The sequence below is a fragment of the Pogona vitticeps genome, chromosome 6, assembly GCF_051106095.1.
Source record: "Pogona vitticeps strain Pit_001003342236 chromosome 6, PviZW2.1, whole genome shotgun sequence".
Taxonomy (NCBI): Eukaryota; Metazoa; Chordata; class Lepidosauria; order Squamata; family Agamidae; genus Pogona; species Pogona vitticeps.
In genome coordinates, this window is record NC_135788.1 from 15486095 (window position 1) to 15508692 (window position 22598).

At 38.3% G+C, this 22598-nt stretch overlaps 2 protein-coding genes across 6 annotated transcripts in view; one reads left to right on the plus strand and one right to left on the minus strand.

The window, feature by feature from the left end:
• The window catches only part of ITGB1 (integrin subunit beta 1), a 53609-nt gene extending 39389 nt beyond the window's left edge, over positions 1-14220 (plus strand). The window contains exons 10-16 of the mRNA XM_078378548.1: positions 1025-1165; positions 1338-1540; positions 3103-3341; positions 4616-4838; positions 6392-6624; positions 9119-9285; positions 13063-14220. Of these exons, the coding sequence (XP_078234674.1) occupies positions 1025-1165; positions 1338-1540; positions 3103-3341; positions 4616-4838; positions 6392-6624; positions 9119-9285; positions 13063-13128 (1272 nt within the window). The 3' untranslated portion in view covers positions 13129-14220. The remainder of the gene's footprint in view (positions 1-1024; positions 1166-1337; positions 1541-3102; positions 3342-4615; positions 4839-6391; positions 6625-9118; positions 9286-13062) is intronic.
• CCDC7 (coiled-coil domain containing 7) overlaps positions 13927-22598 on the minus strand; it is a 119190-nt gene continuing 110518 nt past the window's right edge. For all 5 annotated transcript variants that reach the window (XR_013537752.1, XM_078378545.1, XM_078378546.1 and 2 more), the window contains 4 exons: positions 21781-21870; positions 20339-20425; positions 19305-19369; positions 13927-17504 (listed from right to left, as the gene is read on the minus strand). Coding sequence is in view for 4 of the 5 variants with exons in the window: in XM_078378545.1 (XP_078234671.1) it covers positions 17418-17504; positions 19305-19369; positions 20339-20425; positions 21781-21870 (329 nt within the window). In the remaining variant the exon portion in view is untranslated. The remainder of the gene's footprint in view (positions 17505-19304; positions 19370-20338; positions 20426-21780; positions 21871-22598) is intronic.

Here is a 22598-nt window from a genome sequence, read left to right on the forward strand (position 1 = left end):
GTTAATGATCACCTAGAGGTTAAGGACATTAACCAGGAGTAGAGGTCAGGAGCAGTACTAGAAGATCTGTGTGTTCCACTGTTTATTTTTTTTATTCATATGTAGTGTTTCTCCTCATAGGAGACATAAGGCAGCTCATGATCAATTAAACTTATATGGTTGTCACCATAAGAAACAATATGTTAAAAATGTTATTACAATATTAAAACTGCAATTGAAAACAATTTTAACTTCTTGCTCTGCAGTTCTGAGATTATTATTTTTCTTATCATTTAAATACACTTTGAAAACATTTTTAAAACCTCTAAACTCAATGAATATATCACTCCTAATCCCACCACCTCCATTTAAAGGAAGGAAGACCTTTGCCTGACAATGGAATGACAAAAGCCAACCTAGCTTCTCAATTTATTCATTTATTTATTTATTTATTGAATCTATATCCCGCCTATCTAGTCAATTACGACCACTCTAGGCGGCGTACAATTGGTCTCTTGAGCTGTACTGAGTAAAGACCTCTACTATTGCTCTCACGTGATCTTTCCAATCTGAATGTGCTTTTTTGAATTTTTTTTTCATTATATATTTAGTTTGATTTTAGGAAGTTGAAGTTTGAAATTTCTTTCTATTTGAAGAGAAAAAGCATAATAGGGGTTGTGAGAAGTTGAACCCCTCACAAACAATACAAAATTTTAAGAAATGAACACCTTTTGTTTCTGTGTACAGACTCGCGTGTTCCTATGTATCCCCGTGTGTGTTTTCCTGGAAGAGAGTGAAACCAGCACTGACTTAGGCAGTAGCTTGTGCTCCAATTTTATAAGCTGCAGCAACATTGGTTGTGTGAATCTTGTAGGAAACCTGTAGCACAGGCTTGAAGTCTGCTGTGTAAATAACCAAGATACGTGGATAGAGTGGTGGTTTAGAGCTATTTCAGAAGAAATGCACATTCTTTACAGAATTTATTAAGCCCCCCTTAATACCCTACTTTATTATTCGATTAAACTGCTGAACCTCTCTGTTTTAGTCATTATCTTCAGAAGTTATTTTGGAAAACAACAAGCTGCCAAAAGAAGTCTCCATTGAATATAAATCCTTCTGCAAGAATGGAGTGAATGGAACAGGAGATGAAGGAAGAAAGTGTTCCAACATTTCAATTGGAGATGAGGTACCATTTTGTATGATAGAACCTTATGTGTGTGTTGGATTTCTTTCGGAACATATCAAGGCTTGTTTATGTGCAATGTGATACTGTATAAAGTATCTATTCTTTTGTTTTTGTTTTTTTATACTGTCAAAACTATACCTGAGCATTGTTTATATTATTACTTTGCTTACAGGTTAGGTTTGAGATTAAAGTAACAGCCAACCAGTGTCCAGAAAAGGGGCAGAGTGAAACCATTAAAATCAAGCCATTAGGTTTCACTGAGGAGGTAGAGATTAATCTGGAGTTTATCTGTGAATGTGACTGTCATTTAGAAGGGATAACTGACAGCGACCTCTGTCACTATGGAAATGGAACATTTGAGTGTGGTGCCTGCAGGTACGTAAATATTAACTTTGTTGTGTTTTCCCTCAAAGAGAAGAGTGAAATAATACTTTGTACAAAACTAGCAAGTAGTTTATTTCATCATGGTGTAAGTAGTAATAATTGTGTCAAGTCAATTCCTATTTATGTGACCCAGGCTTTTCTAGTAGAAAATACTCAGAAGTAATATACCATTCTCTTCTTCTGGGGGCACCCTGGAACTGTGCAGTTTGCCCAAGGCCATGCAGGATGGATCTACTCACAGAAAGAACAATTCCCAACGTTTGGCACCACAGCCGTATACCTAAAACCACTGAGCTGTCTAGCCAGCTTATGGAAAACAAGGCCCGAAAACATGTTGTGGAGGTCAATCTGCACCTTCATTGCTACATGTACCTTACCTTTAAAATCCACATTAGTGTTGCAGTATATCTGATTCTCTGTTATCCAGGTGAGGTTATCTGGAAGTTGAGTCATGGCAGCTGGACATCTTTCTTCAGACTGAAGAAGCTACTTGGATGAATAGCAAAATGTTTCAACCTAGTAAGAAGTCCAGTTGCCATGATTCAACTTGAGTGTTGCAGTAATTTTACATTGAAAAGAAAACATTGCTAAAGCTTTTTAAGGTACGATTATCTGAGATACATTCAGTTTTGTATATTCATGTTTGTGTGGTTGCTGGCAAGTTTATATGAGGACAGTAACTTCTAATATTGGTAGACAGTGGCTGAAATCCTGTTGCTTAGCATAGTAAGTTGGAACTAAAGTGGGCCCATTTAAATCAATAGAACATATGGGAAAGCTGACTTACCAAATGGTTCACTGGACCTACACTAGTGTGACTTAGTGTGATAAGCAATAAAATTTCACCCAGTTAAATATTCTGAAGCTGTGAAAGGGTCAATCCCACAGCAACCATAATTGCTGTATTTGGAACAGAAGGTATTACAGTGCTTCTTTCTTGATTGTGACATATAGTGGAGAGCTATTTCTTCCAACCCAGCCAGGCCGTCTTAGGAAGCTAAGAAGAATAGCTGTGGTTTCTCCATGGTTCCTCATCTGACTTGTTTTAGCAGTCTATCCTGATTCCATATGTAGTAATGTTTACTGGGCTTATGTACTTTAGTGCATTATGTTCAGCTGGTCTCCCTGATCTGATTTAAGCTAGATTTTCATATAGTTATTTGGGGAATGGTGGGAATATTTTAAGTGAAAAACCCTATAATTTTTTTAAAAAACAAAGTTTGTAACACTTGCATATCTTCTTTTTTGTTCAAGAACGCAGACAGGACTCAAAACTGTCTACTTGAATTGGCTGTCATAGTTAGTGCAGCCTCCCCAATCTTCTCTGTCAACCCCTCCCAATGCCTTCCTTTGAAGCACTGAGAGCTGTCATTGAACAGCTTTTTCAAACAAACACTCTTGTATCGTGCCATCTTTTTAAAAGAACTTGTTTCCTGTATGTAGACACTAGTACTTCTTTTGAAGTTTTTATTCTTGAAATGTAGAAAGGTGGAGAAATACGTGCATGTTTTCCATGTGTAACATTTCAGCAATATGGGCGGTTTTCCTTCTAGATGTAATCCAGGGCGCATTGGCAAACAGTGTGAATGCAGCATAGAAGAAGTGAACAGTGAAGACATGTCTGGCACCTGTAGAGCAACAAACAGTTCTGAAATATGTAGTAACAATGGAGACTGTATATGTGGGCAGTGTGTGTGCAAGAAAAGAGAGAATCCAAACGAAGTCTACTCAGGCCAGTTTTGCCAGTGTGATAACTTCAACTGTGACCGATCTGATGGTTTGATCTGTGGAGGTAACTCACTTCATTTGTTACCAAGAGATGAGGAGATAAGGTTGAAGCTAGAGATTTAGGGATTAGGTTGGGAATGGATGCGATACTAATGTAGTTTCTTTTACTTCAGCTGTCTCATGTTTTGTTTAGAAACTGTAATCAACACAAGCTTCTTGCACCTACAAGTAGTATATAGAGAATATGGGGTAGAACAAAATCTTGCTACAGTGGTATCCTGCATGACGTTGAAATCGCTTGACAATGACATTTTTGTGATCACAAAACGATGGTTCTAATGGGGGAATCCGCTTTAAGTTGATTAGGAGCTTGCTTCGCAAACCGTTTGTTCGCAAAACAATGATTTTTCTGGCTACGGAAAATGGCTTCCCTCCCTTTTCAAAATGGCTGCTTTCTGGACGGAAGCTTCGCATTACAGCAAATTAGAACAGCTGATTGGCGGTTCCCTATGGGCAATCTTCGCTGGACGATGAGGTATTTCCCCCATTGGAATGCATTGACCGGTTTTCAGTGCATTCCAATGGAGATTTTTTTCCCCGCTTGACGACGATTTTGCTTAACAGCGATTTTGCTGGAACGCATTATCGTCGTCAAGCGGGGTACCACTGTATTCTGTATAATGATCCAGAACGTTCCCTCCAAATTGCCCTCTTTTGGAAAAAAGGAACTTTTATTCCTAACATTAAGGGATACGGGCATACTTTGATTTACGTATACATTGGTTTATGTGATTTTCAGTTTACAAGCTGAAATCTGTAAGAAATAATGCCTCGGTTTACGTTTTTTATGGGATTTTTTCATTGTATGAAAAGGACGCATCACGCCTGGTGTTTTCTAGTACTGCCCCCGTTGCTATGGCAATCCGCATTCTGGTTTACGTAATTTCCACATTACGTAATGGTTCGGATGACGGATTAATTTCGTAAACCGAGGTACTACTGTAGTTACTATTAACCTATGGTTTTTGTTGTGCAGCACAGTACATTGTGGCATCATAATTTGGCAAAGAAACATGAGCGTGGCCGTACTGCGTATTTCCAATTGTAAATTAGCATGCATAAGAGAAGCCTAACATTGCTTATTTGTTCATCAAAGAACATCTGTCATCCATACCTGATTGGTTTGATATGAAGTAGTCAAAAGGAGAGATGCTTATCTTATAGAAGAACAGAGATTATTGTCATACTAATTTACCGGCAACTCTTAAAATGTTTGTCTGTATATTACGTGGAGCCTAATCCCACAGTGTTGAAATTTTTCTTTGTCTTGAAATGCAGGGCATGGTGAATGTAAATGTCGTGAGTGTGAGTGCTGGGCAAATTTTACAGGCTCTGCATGTGAGTGCCCCCTGGATACGACCCCATGTGTAGCTGCAAATGGACAAATCTGCAATGGCAGAGGAAACTGTGAGTGTGGAGTCTGCAACTGCACAGATTCCAAATTTCAGGGACCCACATGCGAGTTGTGTCAGACCTGCCTTGGCGTCTGTGCAGAGCACAAGTAAGGCTTCTTTATATGCTTATACATCCCTGCTGCATCCAGTACAAACCTATAGAGAGATATTTTTAGTGGCTGATTGTTAATTGTTCAGTTAATTGCACACCTAACTTAGATCATTGTACTTTGTTTTCTTTATTCAAAGAGTTTTTATGGCTTATGAACCAACAAAGGCTTTTTCTGTTTTTTGAGAAAATGCAATGCTCCAAAAAGGAGAATGTTTGGAAATTGATTTAGAGGGATTTGAGGGACCCTGTTTTAGTATACAAGCTTAAAGTTGGGGTCTGATTTTGCTTAGTCTTGCTCTTCCTTCTCACCCTCCCTTTCTTCAGTACAGGTTTGCTTTCCTATTCTTTGTAGGAATGGGAGAAGGATAGGCCATGAAGCTACAGCAGCAGAGAGAAGGCCACATCTGCCTCAGAATGTTGTGGTTTCAGTGGTACCTTTTTTTTAATACTTTGAGGTTAGGATGCAGACAGACTCATCCCAAATCTCAAAAGCGTTTTTCCCCCTGGAAACGAATAAAGCTGTGTAAGCACCATTGAAATGGTGTTGCAGGACTATGAGCTATGCCAAAAGCCTGCTGCTTGCAAGCTGGAAGTCTGAACTTGGGAGTCAAGGTCATTATTTATGTAGATATTTCTGGCAGTCTGGAGGGCAGTGTTTCCCAGTGTAGGTAGCCTGCCCTACCCAGAAACCACTGGAGAATTGAGTTTTCAAAATTACTATGATTAGAGACATCCTTGGAATTTCTTTTGTTGCAAAGTATAAATTTTTGGAATAACTGAAAGGAGTTACATCTCGGTCTGCACATTTATTTCATAGTATTGCTGTAGTGAAGGTTGAGGATTTGCTGTCTGAATCTAACTGATCATACAGAGCAGTGCCATCCGCTTCAGTGGCTCAAGGGCTGAGGTGGGATGGCAGTGCCACTTTGCTGAAGAGGAGCTGTACAAGCAGGGCAGTCTGTCCCTGGCAGGAATACACATGGTACTGGCAATGTTTCTGTGAGTGGGGAGACCCAAAGTGGGGTAGTGTATGGGTAACCATGAATGCCTTTGTTCTAAAGCTTCTTCCATTTCCCTAACTTCATTTTCTTCCAGGTTCTATGCTGGGTAGTTTGAATGGGAGGAAAATTGAATTAAAAACAAAAACAAGTACAGTAGTTAGAACAGGTCCCTCTTCCCCAGCTGGTACAAGCCAGTGAGGATGTAGAAGTGTGTGCCTTTCTTCACTGCCACACTTAGGATTGCTTTGTTAATTACATCTCCTACAGATGCATTCTAAACATATTTACTTGAAAGTAAATTAATAAATCTCAGGGAGTACAATGTGAGAGATTTCTTGCTGATCTTGCTTAGTCTGGCATCCTGATAAATTTGTTAATGAAAAGGAAAAGGTGTCTGAGGCAAAATACTTGCAGCATTAGGCAAATATGGTGGAAATCTTATCTGAATATACCTCATTTGAAGATTAAAGTTGCTGTTTAATTTTTTTTCATAATGAAATTGGGTGGGAGAATATTTGAGTAATGATAAGTCTCTCTCCTGCCATAGGGACTGCGTACAGTGCAAAGCTTTTAACAAAGGAGAAAAGAAGGAGAGATGTGACGAAGAATGCTCACATTTTAACGTGGTACTGGTAGATCAGAGAGAAAAGTTGCCACAGCCTGGGCAATATGATGCACTGACTCATTGCAAAGAGAAGGATATTGATGACTGCTGGTTTTATTATACATATTCAGTTGACTCAAGCAATAAGGCCGTTGTCCACGTAGTGAAGACACCAGGTATGTTTCATTTTTGGCAGTGAATGATGATGCAGTTTTCCTTGGTAATATCTTGGTGGGGATGGTGAGCCTTTGACATTCCAGATGGTTTAGGCCAGTGGTCCCCAACCTTGGGCCTCCAGATGTTCCTGGACTACAACTCCCAGAAGCCTTCACCACCACATCTCCTAGCCAGGATTTCTGGGAGTTGAAGTCCAAGAACATCTGGAGGCCCAAGGTTGGGGACCACTGGTTTAGACTACAAATCCTAGAATCCTCAGCCTGTATTGCCAGTAATAAAGAACTGTGGGAGTTGTAGTCCAAAACATCTGGTGTACCAAAGGTTCTGCGGTCTGTAAAACATAGTTACTATATTACGTCTTAATGCTAAAATGAGCCTTAATTTACTGGTTTATACTATAAGCCATATGGAGATTACTATAGTCTTGGAAGATGGGTAAGAAATACATAAAGAAATAACGTATCAAAACATTTCCTTGTTTGTAATTAATCTTCATCTGCTTTCTAATATCTGGTTATGAAACCTACACCTCAGTTATCATCAGCTTACAGTAGGTTAGAATCCAAGTCCTAGCCTAACACTTTTGAATATGGGATACATTTACACAATATGAGTTTTTTAGTGCAGTTAAGAAATGGTTCTGAAGTGCTCTTCCTTGTTCTGTAGGTCATTGACACAAGCACATGGGATTTCATTTCAAGCAATCATTTCATCTGTTGAAAATGGCATATTTAGTCAAATTGTGTGTTGATAGTAGTACTGGGCACACAGTTTGCCACAGCAGTTGCAGGGAATCTCTAGCCAGTGCCTATTCTGACCTGAGACTCCCTAACACAATCCATGAGGAGTTCCTGCCTGGAAACGCCCTGTTCCTGCAACCCCATTTTCTCACCTTTATTTTGGCTTGTTGGAGATGAAGATAGGGACCTTTCAGTTCTCGAGCTTTGTTTTAGAAATGCCTTCATCTTCATCTGCAGCACATGCCACCTGGGTTATAAATGCCAGGAGCTTTCCACAGGTTGAGCTGAGCTGGAAAGCACAGGAGAGCTCTGCAGCTCAGAGAGATCCCATAGTGACACGTTGGTTGGGGATTAAGTATCCAGTACTCACAAAGGGGGGATGCTCTCCCAGGTGATCTGCAGAAATCAAGTGAGAGAATATATGTGTAAATGTATTTGGTGGGGTGAAGACATTTTGGTCTCCTAGTACAGTGGTTCTTAACCTGGGCGATATTGCCCCCAGGGGGCGATGGAATGAAAAGGGCCGACACAGGAGCAAAGGAAGAGAAGGGGGGCAATAGGGGGCAATGGAGCTGCTGCCGCCATTGATGAAGTTATCATCGCCCCCCCTCCTGATGCTGGCAGTGGATGTGCCTATGCAGGGAGGGGGGCAATGAACGTCCCCAATGGCTCAAGGGGGCACTTCTTTCAAAAAGGTTCAGAACCACAGTCCTAGTACACAGCCAGTTCAGCCCTTGAACCAAACATGGTTCCTCATCAAACAAATGCTACCAGTCTGACCTGGTCCCACCATCTCCCTTGTATTCTTCACACAATGTTAGATTTGTGTAGGTCATGTAGTTCCTCTGCTTGATGGAGGAAACCCAGTCAGAGAACAGCCCCAGCTGTCCAGCCTGTGTTTCAAGCATCTATTTAGAGCTCCCCCTCCACTCATCTAGATAACCAGGTTGCATTTTTAAGAGAATAATGTTTCTCTTAATATTCCGCCAAAATAAACCATTCAGTAACCTAAGCCTATTCAAACATGTCCTCTGGGCCATCAGAATAGAAGTTTTTGTGATAGGCCTTCAGGTATTTGGAGAATACCACCAGGTTTGTGTTATCACAAATATGAGATAATTCGTTGCAGTCAGTCTCATTCGTCTTAAAGTGTGGTCACATTTTGGCAAGGTTTATTTTCATGTACTGAGATTTTAGGTGTCCCCCTCAGTTTTATGTCATCTGCAAATTTGATACACTTTTGACAGTGACTTGCACCGAAGTTGTGACAATAATGATGAAGAGTGTGTCATAAAAGTAATGGCATCACACAACAGTGACATATTTGACCAGACTGATATCTGACTGCCTGTCTGCATCTCATCTGAGCGTGGGTCCTTTTAGACATGTAACTTGAGATCCTAAAGATAATTTCAATTGCATCTTCCATCACCTTTTACCTTGACATGTTGGCTAGAGTGAGCGGTAGCCTCAAAATCTGGAGGGCCACTAGGTTACCTACTTCTGTCTTAAAGATAGAGAGTTACAAAGGTAAAATAAATATTTAGAAGGTGAGAGTGGCTTGACATCAAAAATGCTGTCAGGAGGAAGGGAGAATTCAAGGATTAAGTAAACTGATAAATCAAGGTGCTTGTAAATCATTATTGTATGTGATAATATTATTGTTAATATTGTAACAAGTATAGAGATCATATTTCCATGGTGTTGATTTTTCATTATGCTAAAATTGTTCTAAAATAATTTTGACCCTTAGAATGCCCAACAGGACCTGACATCATCCCCATCGTTGCTGGTGTAGTTGCTGGAATTGTTCTCATTGGTCTGGCTTTATTGCTGATTTGGAAACTACTTATGATCATTCATGATAGAAGAGAATTTGCAAAATTTGAAAAAGAAAAAATGAATGCAAAATGGGATACAGTAAGTTATATAGTAAACAGCTATGAACAAATCTTAAGAGTATACAGTATATATTTTTCTGTTCACTTCATTTTGGCCTACATCTCTGTGCAATAGAAAATGTGACCCCAATATAGTCTCTTTTTTTAAATCTCTCAAAATAGTTACTTTAAAAGACAATGTTCTTTGGACTGGATAAGTTACATCTTAAAGGACTAGTTCTAACCTCTTCAGTTTTGTTACTTTTATTTATGTGAAGGCAACTACTGGAGTTGTCAGATATTCAGCTTGTCTGTATTCATCATTACATTTGCAGTCTTATAGCCACAGTGTTTCTCTCTCTCTCTCTCTCTCTCTCTCTCTCTCTCTCTCTCTCTCTCTCTCTCTCTCTCTCTCTCTCTCTCTCTCTCTCTCTGTGTGTGTGTGTGTGTGTGTGTGTGTGTGTGTGTGTGTGTGTGTGTGTGTGTGTGTGTGTGTGTGTGGGGAGAGGTGATGAAAAGTAATTTTTTTAAAAATATGTCTTAAATGTTGAAAACTGATATACTCAGATCCAGATCGATTCAACATGCAAACATGCCATGTAGTCTTGCTCTACTTTTGTTCACTTGTAGTATGACTCCAGCAAATTTGAAGGTTTTAAAACGAATCAGTTAATTCATTTATAAACCATAGGAAAACTAACAATTCTGTGTAGATACAGCATGACTTATTTTCTGTTTGAGAATGTTTTCTGTTTCCCACTTTGATTATTTTTCTGTCTATCTCAGCAAGAAAATCCAATATACAAGAGTCCTATTAATAATTTCAAGAATCCAAACTATGGACGTAAAGCGGGTCTCTAAGTTTCCGTTCGTATTTTCTTTTCCATTTCTTTCTTTGTGCATGTTCCTTTCTTAAATGTTGCTGTATGCACCATTAACTAATCACTGCTTGACTCTTATCAGCTCTATCAGCTGTTGTTTCTTTTTCTTTTTCTTTCCTTTATTAAGTACATAGCAGAGCCCTTTTAGGGACAGAGGGAATGGAGAACTTAAAACTCCACTCTGAAAAAGTTGTGCTGCACCACAGCACATAAAGTGCGAACTCGTTGCTCCAGCATATAGTAAAACCCCTGTATCCATATGCTTGGTATGTGTGGTTTCATTTACCCACGGTTTGCTACAGCCGGATATACAACATACAAGGGCAGTCCCTTGTGAACTTTGTCTGTCCCCTTTGTATATACGGTTCCCTCATATCCAGTTTCAGGCATCCACCATGAGTCATGGAACTGACCCGTGTGGATACAGGGGGTCCTATTGTATATAGAGTACCTGCTTGAGGATCTTGATGGTCCTCAGTAAAAGAGCTTGACTTAAAAAGTGGGGCATGTAAACAGAATTCTGTTGCATTGCCTCCAACTTTTCTCAGATTTTTGTAAACAACATGACCAGAGCATGCCAAAGTGTGCTGATCTTGATACAGTGCATGCTTTTTCTGTTTGGGAGTTCAGGCAAATTTCCATATTTGCAGCAACTAAAGTACATCTATGATCCTGCCAAATATAAGAATGGTTAAGTCATTATAATCTGAGTGGAAAAATAAAATCTGTGCTTGATACATTTCATTAGAAATCACTTAATTTTTCTAGATAAAGCCACATACTTTAGGTTTTGGGCTTCTACCTTTTCAGCCCAGTTAACGCATCTGGAATATTGAAGAATAACACTGGACAAAATGGCTTTCATGGATATGGTCAGCCGTGAAACACCTATTTTATAGACTGCAGACTAGTGGAACTAAAAGAGAAGTAGAATGAACACCCAGTCTACACGTTCAATGACACATACTGCATTCTACCCAGTTGGATCGTTTACTTCTTCCCGTGGTTGCCCATTTGACATCTCTGGCAGGTTTATTCCTCCCATTGCTTCCTCCACTTACCCAGCAATGAATGTTTGTCCCCACTTCCCGGCTGTATCCAGAGGCTGGATTATACTAAGCATAGCATTAGATTTTTGTTCACTTCGTTTTGGCCTACATTTCTGTAAGCAGAGTTTCACAGCACAGGGATAATATTTTGTTGACTCACTGATATCTTTATTCCTTTCATTTTCCCTTCTCATCCTCTTTCCATAGGAAATGCCACAATCTCTCTCTCCCTTTTTTATTCAGCTTATATGTGTCTTAGGGTCACACATGGTGACTAGGAATCTTGTAGAGGCAAATTGCTACCAAGACTTAGACTGCTTTATGGAAGTGTAAATCACCAGTACTTGTGCAATAAAATGTTTTGTTAGGTTGCTCACTGATAATACATTTTATTTTATTTTATTTTATTTTATTTTATTTTATTTTTATTTTTTTGGTCTGAAGAACCTGACTTACTCTCCGGTTCACAAATATCTAGATTTAAACATTGTGAGGGTTTTCTTCAATATTTTTAAAGCATTGCCATATATCGGCTGCAGAAATCACAAAGCATGTTCAGTATATGTGTTGCACGTTTTCATCTACATAATTGTTGATGGGCCTGCAGAATGACCATTTAAAATTAAGAAGTTGAGGCTGCATGTAACAAATAGGCTTTCTCTCATCTGTGGAAACAATACATCTGGCACGTCAAGTGTTAGAAACTGCACCTTAAAGGAGATGAATCTTCCAGTCAAAACCAACATACCACAATGTCTCTGTAGTCCAAGGGTATCACCATAAATCAGATACACCTAACATGGTACATAGGGCAATTAAGAGTTCAAGAGTGATGTTTGTAAACTGACGCTCAATCTACAGGGTCACAATATATGTATACAATTTGTGTGTTTTTTAATACAGCTTGTATAGGGCTTGTGCCTGAGCAATAAACCTTCCATGCCAGTTCCGCTTTTGAACAGTCAAGGATGGGAATGATTGTGCTCATATTTGAACTAATAATTGTGTGTGGTAGAATAACTGTATATATAAGAATCTCATTGTTATTTTTGCATGCTGACTTTGCTTAAAATAAAGGGAAAAAGTAAAAAGATACCTGTTCTGGTCCATGAGAAAGAGCAAATCAAATTCCCAGTTGGGCAATACAGTACCTTTATTTTTGTATATATGTATTGTGCATCTATTGATGGTTAGTTCATTCAGACTGTAATCTCCATTTTCAAACTGAGCATAAGCTAAGATCTCGAAGCACCGACAGCTGAGCTGACTTTGGACGTTCTCTGCTTCTTCGCCTATCAGCTGCCATTTATTCTTAATTAGCTTGTGACATTTTGTTTTGTCTTAATAATAAAGGCACAGCCCTGCTGTGGATTTTGGATTAATTAGAATAAGATTGCTGTGGTGATCAGAATTTTAGTATAGTCCTGCCCTTAAGGTCTTTTGGATGTAACAAACAGTTTGTGGACATCTGTAATGCAATAATGGCAGCATGAATTTCACATTGGCAAGAATATACCTAAACGAAGTATTAATTCCATGGCAGAGTGCAGGAACCATGAACTAAAGGTACCTGTGCCTACATATTATGCATCTTGTGTTTTAATGATGCTTTTAGAAAAAGATATACCGAAGGAATACTTGCAGTCAGGTATCTTAATCTTCTTGCATATTGTAAAATGGTAATGTACAATAGGCATCATGCGCGATGAAAGTTAACAGTTTTTTGAAAGAGCTACATGTGCTTGTTTCATCCAAGTGATCCTTTACAGAACCATGGAGTTCTGGATTGAGTTGACTGTGTGTGGAACTATTTTTAGTAACTAAGCTTCAAAAAATGCTACCAGTAACCTGTCCATATCATTAATACATATTGTTTTTACCTTCTAGGGTGAAAATCCTATATACAAGAGTGCTGTGACAACTGTGGTGAATCCTAAATATGAGGGCAAATGAAAACTCCTTTCTGACTTCACAACACTGTATGCCATGTAGCAATTTTGTAGTCACAGTAACCTAGCTTTAGGCCAATAATACAATGAATTTACTAATGCATTACATTACACATAGGTTGTTTTCTATGCAGATTTTGAAAATGTACAGTATGTTTTTTATTTTTGAGTATTTTCTTTTTCTCCTCTTTTTTACAATAAACAATGCCAGGAGACTGACATAAAACTTGAGACTGCGTAGCATACTTAACTAAGGTCACACGGTGCCTTTCTGATCCTTTCTCTCCTGTGCCTGGAGTGAAATGACTAAAGCAGTCAGTGTGGGAGGGCTTTGGATAGCCGTTAAGTATTAAAATTAAATTAGTTTTTAGCACATCAGGGCTTGGTTTGCACAGTTTAAAAGCGAGCCAAATGAGTCTTTGTGAATTACAGCATTTATTTTAGCTTGTGAATAATGGACTGATTGTACTACTGTATCTTTAGGGGTACCAGTGAGTTTAATACGACAGAAATCATGTTGTGAAAGACAATTTAGTAAGTGCTTATATGTTCTAAACTGTCAGAGTTTATCTTTAAGAACAGATCCAAAACAATAGCTTTAACATTGTGCCATTCATTTTCATGATGTTGCTGCACAGTAACCTCAGACCTTTGCTTTGTAAATTCAAGTTTTGGCTTGAGTACTGAAAAGTAGTCTGCATGAGACTCTTTTAAATATATTAGCGCCTTATTATTAGGGTTTTACAAAAATGGCCTTGCTTGGATTAAAGCCTGGTGCTTTGTCACCTTTTTCTATAATGTATTTTATTTCATATTGTTTAAGATTAATGTTGTCAAAACAACATGATTTTCTTTTGCAGTCTGGGCTGTACATTTGCCTTTGCCCTGAAGTTAAGATTGCATAATATGTCATGTAACATGACTTGTCAGTCAGAGAGATCAGTGATTCTGCCATGTATATTTGCCACTGACTATACTGTCATTTGTTCAGTACTAGCCTCATCCTAATTTTAAGTGCCTTTTATTTTAACAGATGTTCACTTTTTACAGTGCTGTCATGTAAGTTATTTATTAAATAAAAAAACCTTTTAAAATATCACAGATCTATTTCTTTCTGCCTGATGCATTTTAGTACTGTAGCTACTGCAATCTATGTTTTTACAGATTATACTTCATTCTAAAGAGAGAAAACCACCTAGAGAAAAAGACAGATTGGTAAGTGCTACAAATAACAAAATATTTACATACCAAGCATGGTTACAGAATGCCTAGAATAAATGTGAAGTGCAGGAGCCCTAACACTTTTCTGTAATTGCAAAAGTTATTTTGGAATTGGATAACATCATCACCTGCTTATTCCACATGAGGGGGGGGAGCCCAAGGTGAGGGAGAGAGGCTCTGGCTTTACAATGGGGTGAGCAAAATGCATTTTTTTCCAAGCTATTTTTGCAGCTCATGCAAGAAGCAAAAAAATTGCTTCTTGAACTAAGTAATCTTTTAACATTAAAACCAGGTGCATGGGGCCACCTGCACAGTGACATTATCCAATTCCAAAACTATTTTTGCAGTTACATGACAATGTTAAGTCTCCTGCACTTCACATTTATTCTAGGCATTCTGTATTATGTAGCCATGCTTGGTATGTAAATATTTTGTGATCAGAAGTAGACATGTGGCTCTTTTCAGTTTCAAACTGTTTCAATCCCACCTTGATGCATGCACACACTCTGGTTACATCTAGATTGCTATAGTTTTCTGTGAGGGGATTCTTAAAACAAAGATAATTCACAAGCGTCAATTGATAACTGAATATAGCCACAAAGAAGTTTGTGAAGGGCAGGGCCTAAATCCAGTTATTAGACTCAGCTAGGGTGGAACAGCGTTCTGAATCTAAGTCGCTCTGGCCACGTGACAACGGAAACTGTCCTCAGACAAACGCTGGCTTCACGGCTTTGAAACGGATGAGCACTGCCCCCTAGAGTCAAACACGACTGACTAAAATGTCAACGGGAACCTTTACTTTACCTAGGGTGGATCTGCTGAATCAATGGAACTTCTGCAAACTTAACTGTTGTTCCCAAATACAGTGGTGCCTCGCTTAGCGATGGGGTTTTGGCCATCGCCAGAGCGATCACTTAGCAATGGTCCCTATGGGTAAAAATCGCTTTGCGATGATCACGGGGAAGCGATCATGGCAAAGCAACCCTTTCTAAACAGCTGATTGGCGGTTACAAAATGGCCACCAGAAAAACAAAATGGCCACCCGCTGTGTGTCCTCGTTTTAGAGGCACCGAAAATGGCCGCCCCTATGGAGGATCTTCGCATAAGGTCAGTTTGGAAGCCCATAGGAACGCATTAAACACATTATAATGCGTTTCTATGGGCTTTTAAAAATCGCTCAGCGACGAAATCCCTTAGCAACATTTTTTCCTGCACGGATTAACGTCGCTAAGAGAGGCACACTGTAGTGGGTTTATTCTGGTTGTTACTAATAACTGGATTTAACCCCAGGCATTTAGACTTTTTTGCACTATTTCCAGGCTCATTTTCAAAGTATTGTTCTTGACCTGTAACACCCTGAATATAAGAGCATTTGGGCCTCATTCATCTAAATAAAATGAAAACATGAGGAGTGTACTAGCTAGCGCTACTTCCTCGGTCATCACTTCACCCACTGTCTTCAAATAGAGAGCACTTTTGTGAAGAACATGCTACTTAAATGCCAGGAGGTATTTCACGGGACATAGAATAAACATGTTCTACTATTCCAGCTTACATGGAAAACTTCCATGTAGAGACAATGCTCTCTTCAGAAAGTTAACACTGATTATTTTATGCTGCCTTCTGTTTTCTCGGTTGCTAGTTTTAGCTATTTGGTGGCTTGGAAAAGTTTACAACTTTATACTTTGGTAACTGCAACTGATGTATTAGGTTAAAATAGAAGTCCCTTCGTTTACAAAATATGCACAAATACAACAAAACACAGGTAATGTACTTATTTGGCAAATTATAGTTAATCTAATAATTGATTCCCAACAAACAATAAAACTGGATTGATTTTCTGGTTGTGTTGAATCTGTTTGCCAGTTTACAAGTCAATGGCAAGAACATATTGCTTACCTTTGACTCTCAGTCTTCTAATTATCATGTGTATGCATTCACATATATGTTCTGTCCTTGCCCAAAGAACATTCCAGATCTAAAAAATATGTCAGTACATGGGTCTGCTGCACTCCTAAAGCATATGTCCTTGGCAAAAATGGGGAACTTTTGCTTTTCCTGCCATTCAATTAGAGATGAGAAGGTATTTAAAAATGACCACACATGTAAGAATTATATCTAGTTTTTCAAATTGGTTTGTCTCTAGTGTCCTTTGGCTTTACTCTGACATGTATCAACCAGATAGCTGGAATGCAACCATTGAAACACTTCCAAAATTTATCACCTGGGCCAGTAAAGATTCCCCATCTCAAAGTAAATCCTGTTTTCATTCTCAGTTCCCCAAAGACCAACACAACAGTAACAAGAGGCCAGTAACCTTATAAGAGGCACTTCTAAGGAAGTACAGTTTACTATAGGCTGATTCATAATGGGGGATTAAATTCCTGACCTCTGGCTCTGCAGCTAGGTACCAAACCCACTGAATTATCCAATTAACAGTCCAGAAAGAACAAAAGATATGACAGACGTGACACCACTTTAAGCAAAAATTAAACTGGACAAAGCACAGCCTTGTTATGACAACTGAAGTACGAGGGATTAGACCTCAAGGTGCAAAGTTTACCTGCTATATAACAGAGGTAACAGACACCACGAGACCACTTTGAAAGCTAGCAGCCTCAAAACAAAGGTGGCTGCTGGCTTGAAGAGCTTACTCAAGGAGGTTGTTAAAACAACTGAACAGTGTCTAGGTTGGAAAATTATCCAGCAGGGAACACTATGGCCTGGTAAATGTAATCCCTGCTCTCTCTAGTAAGTGATGAAAAACAAAAGGATTTTTTTCCCATTGTTAGTGTTTCTCTCTGGAAGCATTGCTTGAAAACACCAAGGATCTCATTAATTTCAAACTCCTAATTACACAACTAAGAACCAGTATAATGTTATTCCATTTCAACCATTAAAATTACTGTTACTACACAAGATTTGATTAATCAGATTTCATATATTTAAACAGCCACTCCACTGCAACTGATTTTTCCCACCGCTTTCAAGCAGAGTCATGCATTACTGATGAATCTTAATTATTCTTTTTCACAATTCACTGGAGGAATTCTAAAAAGATTTAGAATAAAGTTAATGTCTTAGATTTTGCTTTATGACTGGAAAAGCTCCATGTTTTCTGTAAGGACTGACTCCCTTTCCGCAAATGACGATTGGATCCTAAAAATGAAACAAAAATGTTCCGTATTATTATAACTCAGTGAACACACCTATATGCATCACAATGTAAATCAGACTGTGAAGATCCTGTTCAGCTGTCAATTGTTGAAGTAGTGAGCTAGGAAATCTTGTTATGAGACTGTCACCCATCCAATCAATATGAGAATGGCAGTAAAGAACTTATGGCTCAACAGTAGGACACATGAAGAAGGCCCTAAATCCAAATTCTGGTAGCTCTTGTTAAATGTCAGTAGTAGGTGATGGAAAAGGTCTCAAAGAGGAGACAAGAGAAAGCTGCTGCTAATCTGAATAGCCAACACTGACCAATCAATATATGTCAGTGTCATATTTTGGTAAGTAAACATAGAAAACACATGAAAATGTAACCCATGATGGCAGTCACCTTAGCAGCCATGTACATTGAGAAAGAAAAAGAAAAAGAAAGAAGTCAACCATTTCCCTCTGTCGCCTGCACTGCCATTGTTTTCACTAAACTACAGAGCCTGGGAAAGGTTGACATGGTTGCCTGGCTGGAGGCCAGCAGATGGAGCTAGAGAACAACTAATTTGGTGTTAGTAGGTTGTTTGAGGAACAAAATAGTCAGCACATTTTGTGATTTGCATAACATAATGTTTAAGTTACCTAGTTTTCAGAAGTCATGCACAGAAAGGTCCTAGTACTGAAATACAATAACTGTTGATTTGTATTGTTGAAACAAATAGCTACTTTTAAGCTAGTTTGACGTGTTGGACTGAGCATGCCATGCTTTTATAAGGACAATATACTGTACACTTTCCCTCATACACCAAGTGAAAGTGTACAGTAGATTGAAACTTCTTCACAGAAACAAATTCCTGAAATACAAGCAGCTGAAGTGTTTCAAAGTTATCAAAGTTGTAGCTTCATTACTTTTTAAATGTACAGTATCCGTTTCAAAGATGACTAGTTAAAAGCAAGCATTTATAGTAAATAAAAATGTAGAACGACCATTTTAACATTTAATATGCCACATCATTAATGTTTTTTTCACTTCTGTTCAACTCTAAATTACAAAATGATTAATGCCTGTTAAACAGCATTATTTCCTGCAAAACAGATATAACTGAACTTTGCTAAAGCCAATCATCTATTGAAGATAAGATTTCACTCAATCTCCAGTAAAGAACTAAGCAGCACTTTTCTAAACTGGTAGTCCCAGTAATCTAGTTTTCACCATGAATTTCTGGTTGTTTCCCGCTACATGTTGGAGGCTAGAGGAGCAAAGCCAAAATAGTTTGTGTGATTAATAATCGTAGACTCACTAGTCCACCTAATTCATACAGAATCACAGAGTAAATTGTACTGATCAGTTAGTTTAAAAAGTTTTAGACAAATATAGAGAGGATAATTCTGAAAATATACAAATCAGAGACACTTGTACTTTCTGCTACTTGCAAGCCTTCTAAGAATAGCTGTTGACTACTATGTGAAGTAAATAGGTCTAATTCAGTAAAATCGTTATATTAAGAAGGACCTAAAATACATTTGCTTCAGTACAAATAGGAAAGTCCTTTTATGTCTGCAATATGTATACCAACAAAAACTTGGGTCTTCATGACAGAAACACCCTCCTTCCCTTCCCATAAGAGCGAAAAAGGACTACTGATTATTTTAACACAGAAAATGAGCTGATAAATTACCAGATAATTCCCTTTAAATGTACTGTTCCTCCAAGAACCTCCTTAATTTCTATATTCTTTAAGACAGCAACTACAGAACTGGCAATTTTTCAGCTTTCTAACATAATCCGTAGTTACTTACTGCTTCTTGATCCAGATTGGCTGCAGTACCTGGGCCTTGAGTGGGTGGAGGAGCTTGCCATAATGCTAAACACAAAATGCATGGCTTCATTATACTATTTAAATTCTTAGTTATTTTAATACTATGCTAATTGGAATGCCATCTCCTATTAGAAAGGAGAGTCAAGCAATTGTTATGATTTCAGCACAGTTTCAGTTCATCATACAGAAGTTTAACAATTGCTTGCCCTCTTTACTGCTCTTTCCCCATTTCTGATTAATCAGGGGTAGAATTTTGAGATCCAACGTAATTGTGAATATGGCTTGACAACATTGCAGAAGCAGAGATGAGGAAAAAGTTTCAGGATTTTTGAACTGCCATATCACATTCATGCTGAAGACCAGGCTGTTTTCTGAGCCAATCACTGGCTGGTGTCTAACACATTATTTAGTCACAATTTCAAATCCTTTCAAAAAAGAAAAAAGAAAAAGCTAAAGACCCATCTCTTCAGGCAGGCTTTTAATAATTACAACTGAATCCCTGAACCCCATTTTAGCATATCATGTTTTAATCTTTTAATTTTATTTTAAATCATAACATCTCATTGTTACAAATCACTGTTGCATGCACACACTGAAGCAAACCCAGGACACCTACTACTTAACATATAAAATTGCTGAGATGGGGAAAAACCATTATGGAATAGCATTTTGAGCAGAGGAGGATATAATTGAGTCAGTACAACTTAATCAGGAAAGACAAATTCAAATTATTTTTAGATAGTGTAATTTACAGTATAGGCCACCTTTCTCCCAATGAGGGAACTCATGGTGGTTCACAACATTAAAACAAACAAATTAAAAACACAGTAAATTGTCTCTGTCTCCCATTTCAGACAGGCTGTATAGCCCTGGTGACAGGCCCCCTGGATTTAAGTACTGCTGTTGCATGACAGGTCAACAAAAAGAAAAATGTCAGCCATCTAGAAATTGATCCTATATTTTAACTCAGAAGAATTAAAGAATACAGAACCCATTATGAAAGAGATAAATTACCTTTCAGCTCTGGCCCTAAAATCTTTCTTTTTAACATTTTCAGTTTGTGAGCATAGCCTTTCTGTGGTAACTGATTTGACTCCCATCCTGCATGGAAACATATGAGATTTTAAAAACGCAATATCAATTTAAAGTAAAAACATATTATTATGTTAATAATAATATTATTTTGAATTTAGGAACGTTCAGCGAAATTGATCAAAAACAGTTACGTTTTTCCATAGAAATGATAATGATTAACATGTTTCTTTATGTTCATGCATTAATGTATAGAATAGGTTAATAAGTATTATGAAGAAAAACAATGTGTCATTCTTAGTAAACATAAGACTACTGTATATGAAAATATTTTATCCTTGCAAACTATTTTGACTCCCAGTGCTGGAGACCCAAAATATGTATCTGGAGCAATATGGAATGACTGGCTTCCAGGAGGAAGGAAGGAGGGGGGATTAGAATTATATGCATCCAGCATCTAGTATTGTTCAAAGCTGCTTCCGTTGTTTATAGAACTGCATGCAAGTTTCTTCAGGACTAAATGTACAGTTTGTGATCAGAATCTAAATGGTACTGTCATGTATTTACAATAAGCATTCATTCTAGACTGCAGGGAAGACGACACCCAAGAATGGGTCAACTCATAGGGCTGCCAAGGCCTGGAAGAATTCAAATGTACAATATTAGTTATTCATATTATATAGACCCCATACTCCAGCCCTAGTTCTGACAGAGAACATAACGCAAAAAGTGACAGAAATAAGTTGCAAGGTACACATGTTTTAGCAAGGAGAGAAGTCACAGATTGGGATGGTCTGGATGTCTTCTTCACAGTCCAGAATGGACCTTCACAGTAATTAAGCCACCCTACCATTCTCTGACTGCAGCAAAGGAACCACTGAGGATTGGGATGTACCTAAGCTCCTTGGTCCAGTGGATGGGCAGGAAGCCTTTTAAACTAATAGTTATTCTGAGAGGACTTGCTGCAACAGCCAAATACTGCATACACAAAAATGTGTGCATCTATTATACTGTATAGTGCACCCTATTATACACATGCACCCTTCTGAATTTTCTCCACAATGGTGCATTTGTCAAAAAAAGCTATATTCTGAGCTTATTGTCTGCAGTATTATAAGCAGTCGAAACCTTAACACTTAATACTGAACCAGTGCTGCTACATTTTCTCCATTTTGTGGGTGCTGCAAGAGCTAAAAGCAGCCTTCTGAAAAACTCTGACTCAGATTATAGTTCTAGACCATTAAAGTATCAGCTGTATGATTGTATTCCAGTAAAGAAGTATACATCTTCTACTTTACTTATTAAGCAACGCACTCCTAGACTAAATGAATCCTTTAATTGTATGGACCTATAGTAAGAACACTCTCTTTCTCATTTAAAAAGCACCAACATATCTTCTTCAGATAGTCAGCTTCGTAGATTACCTGGCTGTGAGGGCTGTAAGGAATAATCATGAAATCTAGTTGTGCCAGGTGGTTGGGGGAAAAACGCTGAGATATTCCTTAACTTTTCAGCTGCAAATTAAAACAAAACAAAATTTATTTCTGTAACGTGAATGCAATTCAGTACCTGTAATAAGGCCAGTAAAATGTTAGATACATTCAAGATATCTGCTCCAGTAATATTAATGATATTTCAATTTTCTAAACAAAATCACTTGTAAAAACTTAGTTGCTTATTGTAGATTTTTCAGGCTGTTTGGCTGTGTTCCAGAGGTTTTTCTTCCTAACGTTTCAATGCCAGTCTCTGTGACCAGCATCTTCAGAGGACAGGAGCTAGAATACAGACAGAATTCCTGTCCTCTGAAGATGCCGGCCACAGAGATGTTAGGAAGAAACATTAGGAAGAAAAACCTCCAGAACATGGCCAAACAGCTCGAAAAACCTATAACAACCATCAGATCCCTGCTGTGAAAGCCTTCAAGAATAAAAAAAAAAGTTGTTCACCTGTAACGTTTATTTAACTGTAACAATGGGGGTCTCTGCAATCACACTGATGAGTCTGCATGTGTATATCCTTTAAAACATTCCAGACAGAGAGAACTTTGGAACATCCCACTCTTTGGAACATCCCAGATGGAGAGAGCTCTCACAGAAGCCCCACCCCTCCTATCTACAGCACATATGCCACCCCCTTTGTTCCACATTTCAGACAACACAGCAGTAGAGTTCAATTGCCATTGATCCCTACGAGAGGATGAAGGGCAGGTCAAGAAAATATATAAATGATGCTAGAAGAACAA